Source organism: Lactuca serriola, chromosome 3 (assembly GCF_051521515.1).
Source record: "Lactuca serriola cultivar US96UC23 chromosome 3, Lser_US96UC23_V15, whole genome shotgun sequence".
NCBI lineage: Eukaryota > Viridiplantae > Streptophyta > Magnoliopsida > Asterales > Asteraceae > Lactuca > Lactuca serriola.
The window spans coordinates 68430353-68438372 of record NC_136410.1 but is presented as its reverse complement, the minus strand read 5'-3'; the positions used below and the strand labels follow the sequence as shown (position 1 = coordinate 68438372).

General features: G+C 37.1%; 1 protein-coding gene across 1 annotated transcript; it reads right to left on the bottom strand.

Moving 5' to 3' along the window:
- Window positions 1-605: 605 nt before the first annotated feature.
- Window positions 606-3770, bottom strand: LOC145092546 (small multi-drug export protein). Its single transcript, XM_079030494.1, has 2 exons — window positions 3116-3770; window positions 606-1250 (listed from the first exon to the last, which is right to left on the bottom strand). Exons 1-2 carry the CDS (start codon window positions 3682-3684, stop codon window positions 827-829), a joined length of 993 nt encoding a protein of 330 aa, XP_078886620.1. The 5' UTR covers window positions 3685-3770; the 3' UTR covers window positions 606-826.
- Between the last annotated feature and the right edge of the window lie 4250 nt (window positions 3771-8020).

Here is an 8020-nt window from a genome sequence, read left to right as displayed (position 1 = left end):
TGACAACTCTCCTTATTCAATAAAGGGCTATTCTTATAAACCGAAATTTTTCATCCAAGGACCAAGATTCAATATTTATGTTTTCTTCGACAACTCTCCTTAAGATATAGATCATAAAAAACGTTGTCTTTTTCGATAAAATTGAATCATATAAAGACTATTAACGAAATAAAAATAAGAGTAAATTGCACAAATGGTTCTTATGGTTTAGGATAATTTGCGCATTTGATCCCTAACTTATTTTTTTAACTCGGAAGATCCCTACTGTTTGTTTTTGTTATACGTTTGGTCGCTGTCTTAACTAAAAAATATACTTTGCCATTGATTTTTTTATTTATTTAAACCTCACCCTCCTTACCTAGTCTACCGTTTTTTCCTATTTAAATAATAGTCTTTTTAAGTAAAACATGGACCAAACGCTTAATAAAAACAAACTGTAGGGACCAAACGCGTAACAAAAACAACTAGTAGGGATCTTACGAGTTAAAAAAATAAATTAGGAACCAAGCTCATAAATTACCCCAAACCATAAGGACCATTCGTGTAAGTTACTCTAAAAATAAATAAATAAGGACGCCGATAAATCAAACTCTACATAACGAAAATAAAAACATAAAAAAGCCAATAGATCAACTCGATATAACATGGCCCATTTAATCAACTCTCGATCTATCGCTTCAAGTACGCATAACTTTAAATTTCCAAAGTTACGCATCAATCGATTGTATAAAATAATACAACACGATCGAACAATTTACAAAAATGTAAAACCAAAATCAAAGAATCAAATTAGCATATATCAAATTATTCATCAACAATCTCAAAATCAACAGGATGAAGACGAAGACCCGAGACGCTGTTTCAAAACACGAAGAGCACTCCACATGAATCCGGATGCAATGAACATGAAGATACAAGCAACAATGGCATACTTGAGGCCAATGTTGACCAACATGTTGACCAAAAGACTAGCCAAAACAACCCCACAAAAGTTTGCAGAAATGGCTGACCAAAAAGAGATATCAAGGATGGAAGCTATGATGGCTCCAGTCCATGCACCAGTGCCTGGAAATGGCACTGCTACAAACAGCATTAGACCTAACCATTGGAACTCTTCAACGGGTCCCGCTTTTTGTTTTGCTTTTTTGAATAAAAGGTCTAGGAATTGAGCTGCTGGTTTACTTGTTCCAGCTAGGAATGTTGCTAGTGGTTTTAAGTAGAGTATGATCAAAGGCACAGGTACCATGTTCCTGAGAGGTTAAAATCATAGGTGTTAAATGTCATTTGTCATCAACAAAAATCTTGTAAACAAAATTCAAGCTAATAACATCTTTATGTGTAGAATGAGGATAATGTTTAGTTTGTTGGGTTTTAATTGTTTGTGATTTGTTGAAGAAGAAGAAGAAGAAGAAGAAGACTAAGTTAAAGTATCGAAAGGACAATTATATGTAGTAGCAAATCACCCCCCAAACAAAAAGGTCCCACTGATATGCACTTTACTCCTAATTATGAAGGTTTAATCAAGGGAAGAAATGGTAGGAAAGGAGGAAGACAACAATCAAGTAGTGAAATAGCAAGATAGTTTGACGTTTTATTGTTGTCGAATACAATAGTTTTGATACTCTATTAAATGTCTTTATTAACCATGTGTCCATGTAAATTTTCAATGTAGGTATTATTTTTAATGTTGTTACGTATGATAGTTTTAATATAATGGTAGAAACAATTGGACAATTAGGCCTGGGAATGAAACCACCTAGCATGTATGAGCTAAGAGTTCCTTTGCTTAATAATATCATTCAACAATAGATAAACAAACAAAAGAAAGAATAGGCTCACAAAGATATTATAAACTTTTTCGTTAACTCTCCAAAGGGTTATGTGTTGGTTAAGTCCATGGATGTTTAAGAAAAACTTGTTGTTCGGTTTTCTTGATGAAATGGTCAAGGAACTTGGAAAGAGAACACATTGTGCATCGACCCCTGGGACCCTTAGTGCATCATGCTTTTTAAAACCAATATCTATATATAGTTGTGGCATACCATTACTTAGATTCTATACTCTACTTATTCTAGTGGCAACAACAACAAGGATATATACTTTATGAACTCCTCCCCTTAAATATGGTACCCCACCTTGTAAGTAAGTCGTGCGCGCGATTTAGGCACATGGGCACCACCATCAGGAAATAAATCCTAAAAGGTACTAAACACGTATTGATCCAAAAAGAATATTTCTTCCGACGTGACACGAGGCCTCACTTGGAAAGTAAACTAATCTCCATTCCCAAATTGTCAATAAAAAGAACCAAATAGATAAGTATCAAGCACAAGCCTACACTATGGCACTATAGTTTGAAGCTAACGATTATAGATATAGCATTGGGCTTCAACCAATGATGATACCACAACCAATCCCTCATGAAATCAATGGTAGAAAACATCCTAATCAAGGACTAGTCAGGATTTTTACAACAAATTAGGTCTTGTCTCTTCACTTAGGAACTTAGGACCCACTTAAACTTCCAAAGTCCAACTCCGGGATCAACAAATACATAAAAACCCATTAAGCCGAATTTGGAGCATGAGACTAAACTAGCAAGTTAAGGAACTTAAATGTCCTTTAAGACAGCAGGATACTCCTTTTTTGGCATCGACACATTTCCCTTTATCTACCCATACTTTCAACTTTGATATGTGACAAGAAAAATTAGGTGAAAGGTTGTATTCCATGTCTTCATTTCTTCCTATAAATCCCCAAACCTTATTTAGTTTTCATCGGAAAAGTTACAACTTTATCTCTAATTTCGGGAAGCAAGAAGAAACGCTTATAAACAACCAAAACAATAAAATCACTAGAAGATATATGACCAGAATTGATAGTAAACCAATGAAATGGCAATCAAATCTTCATTCGTCCTTTAAATCCCTAAAGAACAATTTGTTTGAGACATAGAATCATTACTTATAACTTATTTTAAATGCAATATTGATACCTTCGCCAATTTAATCAAGCACATGATTAAACCCCAAATTAAAAAAAAACAAGTAAACATGAATAATATAAACAGATTGACAGTGAACTGATGAAAACAATGTTAGGGAAGTGGACTAACCCAAGAACAGATAAAACGGTGAGAAGAACAGGCTTGAGTTGTAACCAATACCCAACAGGAATAGCACCACGGAGCTCGATCACTGGGAGTGTAGCTAAAGCAAACACCACAGCTTCATCGGGCCAACCCGACCCTCTCAAGAAATTAGCGAACTTCAATCCGAAGCTCGAAGCTTTAATGGACTGCACAGCCGCATGTGCTTCTTGCGCTTTAGCATCCGCAGGAGAAAATGCATATAAAGCTACCGAAAAAGATGCCCACAACAATGCCCAAAATAAGAATTTCACTGGGGAGTCTTCAACCACCGGTAAATTGTCGTCTTTTTCAAGTTTTTCGAGAAACACGTTTGTTGTTGACGATGACGTTGAAGATTTTGTTGCTGTGCAACAAGGGTTTAGGCGAAAATTGAGATGAGACGAGGTTTTATAGGTTAGATATGGTTTTGAAATGGAATTGATTTGATTGTTTTCGATGAATAATAGGGTTGTTTGAAGGTTTGAGTGTCTAAAACCGGATTTTTTGTGGGAGATTGTCAAGATTGTTGAAGGGTGCGGGAGATAAGAAGCCATTGATGGTAGAGAGTGAGCTTGTGCGAGAGAAACAAGGGTTTTAAACGCAACAGCTCAAAGGGTTTGGTGTTCGGTTTATAGAGAACATCAATTCTTTTAAAAATAATTTAATAGTGATATGCTTTTTCATAACAATTTAACAAAAACAACCCAAGAACAAGTAACATTATTAAATTATATGAAGTAATATTACAAAGAATTATGGGTGATGAAATCAAGGTTCGCCTCGTATCTTTTGTTATTATAAAGAAGTATAAAAAACGAATCTGAAATCGTTATACTTATATTCAAATAAAGTGAATGAAAGTTCTTGATTGTGTATCCTGATTATTAGGACAACAAAATATTGGATCTAATTTTCCGAGGTGTGTGATAAATCAATTGAAAAGATGAAAAGTCGTGAAAACAACATAGGGGAACGGACGGAAGTCCGACGACAAAATCATCCGGCAAGCCACAGGATTACGACTAACGAATATTCCAAAGGGGGCAATTAATCTGTAATGAACTGAGAGAGGTATTCACAAAGTATGGCAAGGTGGTAGATGTTTATCTAGCAAAAAAGAAGGATGCTAGTGGTTCCAATTTTGCGTTTATCAGTTTCAAAGGGGTAGGAGATACCATAGCCCTAGAAAGAAATCTTGGATCTGTGATGTACAATAACAGTATCCTTAAGTGCAATGTGGACAGATATATGCGCAACTCTAAAATGGAATTTGCTTCCAATGACTCCAGTAGAACACAAGTACGACACTCCATTAGCAAACCGGATAAGGGTTGGATTAACAAACGCAGGTCGTTCGTTGACGTTGTCAAAGGGGAGAAAAACAACACCGTCATACATTTGGATGCACAAGCTGCTGGTACAGATCGATTTTCCAAAAAATCCTTGGTTGGTGAAGTACACAGTATTGAACATCTCCGAAATCTACCATTGATCCTTGATGCTTATGGAATGGAAGATATAAAGGTATACTATCTCGGTGGTCTGATAGTCATGTTGTACTGTCAATCTTCGACCAAAACCAATGAACTTTTCAAGGAGAGTGGTGTATGGGGGAATGGTTTAAGTGGATAACGCCAAAGGGGTTTGACAAAATCAGGTTTGAGAGACTTATGTGGCTCAAGATTGTGGGATTACCTTTGTATCTATGGAGTTCTGAGAATCTCACAAAAATTGGGAATCAATTTGGAAAAACTTTGGAGACTTCTACGAACTTATGGGAATCTGCCGACAAATCTAGCATCAAAATATGTATATTGACCGCCTCCAGAAAGAAAATCAATGACGAGATTACCATAGTCGTCGGGGGTCGTTCTTACGATGTGGGCGTGCTGGAATATGACGAGATATGGCACCCCTTTTGTATTGAGCATGATGAGGTTTCATCAATTTCAGACAGTTCTGATGATGAAGATGGAGATGAAGATGATGGGATCACAGAAACATGGCTGCCAAAGCAGGGTGGTGATGACGATCTAGAAGATGGAGAATTCATCTCGGTGAATCAACCTGAGAACGTAGATGAATACGTCGTCGTGAAGTCGGTGCCGATTACGAAATCCGGCGAGAGGGTGAATGAATCGACAAGAAATGGATCGCTTGCTCTTCCCGTACACGCCATCAATGAACCTCATGAAGTGGAGATGATCAATGAGGTCAACGCTCCTCTTCAACCCCCTAACCTTAGGCAGATGGACTGTTGTAGACCTAATGGGCTTCCAAAATTAGTGGCCCAAATCTCTTTGGATTGACTCCTTCCAATCCAGAACGATCAAATGATTACACCGCTGGGGAAGTTTCATATAAAAGGAGAAGAATTATATACAGTGCTCGCCGAGACTCATCATATCCGATCCTTACTCCTATTTCTCAGGCCCTTGCAGGAACCGATGTTGCTTCGTCGGAGTCCTCCATTGACCTTAACATATCGATCGTCCAACCGGAGAGGGCTATCATTCAAGGTACAAACAATTCTTGCTCCCAATCCTCCATCTCCACTCCAGAAGTTATAAAAACGGCCAGAATTGGGGTTCAATTGGGTTTTCAGATCGATGATGATAATGAAATCCTTAAAGAATCTTTGGTTGCGGCAGGCGATGGTGTTCAAAATGGAGCCCAATGAAGATCCTTTCACTCGACATCAGGGGGGTCGGAGAGGATTACAAAATAGATTGGATCAGAACTCTAAAATTCACTCATAATGGACTTTCACGCTAATCAACTTTCACGCTTGTTGGGGAAATTCTGATTTTGATATTGAAGGGGTTAACTCCACTGGTATATCAGGTGGTTTATTAAGCATTTGGGATAAACACTTATTCTCCAAAATATCCTCCATAAAATCTAGATTTTTCATTGCTGTCAGCGGCTTCTGTAGGAGGATTGATGGTGAAACAACTATTGTAAATGTTTACGCACCGCAAGCTGTCTCAGAGAAAAAACTTTTATGGGATGAACTGTTGGAGCTGAGAAGATCAAAATAGGGGACATGGATATTATGTGGAGATTTTAATGTGGTCTGATGGCCTTCCGAAAGGGTAAACTCCCAATTTTGCATATATAGTGCTATGTGTTTCAATAACTTCATTCATGAAGCTGGCCTAACGGATCTAAGTATGGGTGGAAGGCGATTTACCTACATGAGAGATGATGATCTAAAATTGAGCAAATTAGACAGATTTTTGGTGTGTTCTAACTTCTTAACTGCTCAACCTCATTCATCTGTCAAAGCTTTTCCCTATGAGTTCTCTGATCACTCACCCATCATCCTCTCCAGTTCTCAAACAGATTTCGGGCCCCCTCTTTTTCGCTTTTTCAACTCCTGGATGCTCAATAACAAATTTAACTAGATCTTCAACCAAAGCTTGGTCGTCATTCTCTGGATATGGCATGTTGAATATGTTTCTCCTTGTAAAACTTAAACACCTTAAAGCTGCAATCAAAACTTGGAGAGCAATTGAATCAAACAAGGAGAATCTGGGATTGGATACTCTTAAAAAGGAAATAAATAGACTTGATTTGGAAGCTGAATCACAAATCTTGACTGATCAAGAGATGGCAACTTACAAAATGGGAAAACAAAGATTAAGGGAGATCACAAAGTTAAAAAAAAGGATTTTCAGCAAAAGTCCAGGATTAAATGGCTAGTCGATGGAGACGAAAACTCACGCTTCTTTCACAAAATTCTTAAGAATAACCACCATAAAAACAAAATTAATGGGTTAACCATCAATGGTGCTTGGAATACCGATCCTGCCATGATTAAAGAAGAAGTGCACAACTTTTTTAGTTTGAAATTCCACGAGCCCTGGCCGAATCGCCCCAAGTTCATTAATAGTATATTCAAGAAACTAACCACTGACGGGGGCCAATTTTTAGAAAGAAATTTTGGTGTAGATGAAATAAAAGTTGCGGTTTTCGAATGTGGAAGTGAGAAAGCGCCGGGACCGGATGGATTTACATTCAAGCTTCTAAAATCCAAGTGGGAGATCATAAAAGATGATATAATCAGATTTTTGAAATTCTTTGAAGAGATTGGAAGGATCTCAAAGAGCTGTGTGACATCCCCTTTTTTCATGGCCAGAAAAGACCGATTTGTTTATGCTTTGTTTTATAGATCATAGGAATATTTTAAAGAAAACAGTTGCGGAATTTGTTCCCAAACAAGATATGATAAAACTTTATCAAAACATTTCTCAAAGAGAATGTACTTTTCATTAAATAATAAAATCTCGGAATATCATGTTCCGATACAGACCAAAAGCATAAACAATATAAAATAGACCTTACAACAGTTATTTATAACTACTGATCTGTCATCCAAAATCTCTCGCCATGTCAACCAACTTATGCTCCTGTGCCACTACCTGTGATACAAAGAAAACTGAGTGGGTCAGGCTTGGGAGCCTGGTGAGCATATAGGGTTTTCAACCCACAATAATATAATTATTATATTTAATCATCAAAAAATCAACTTAATTACCCATCCCCATTATCTTCTTTATTTCTTACGGTTTTACCTTAAGAATCAACTATCCTTCCTTCATTCATTCATAAGGATTGACCTAAGGAATTGACACAAAGTCCATTGCTACCACGATTTATACAACAGGCACTACGTCACATAGTCGCCAGGGTTTATACAATAGGCACTACGTCGCATAGTCACCAGGGTTTACACAATAGGCACTATGTCTCATAGTCACAAGGGTTTATACAATAATCACTACGTCTCATAGTCACCAGGGTTTATACAATAGGCACTACGTCTCATAGTCACCAAATATTTTATCTACCCATGTTCTACCCAACATATTTGTAGATATAAAATAC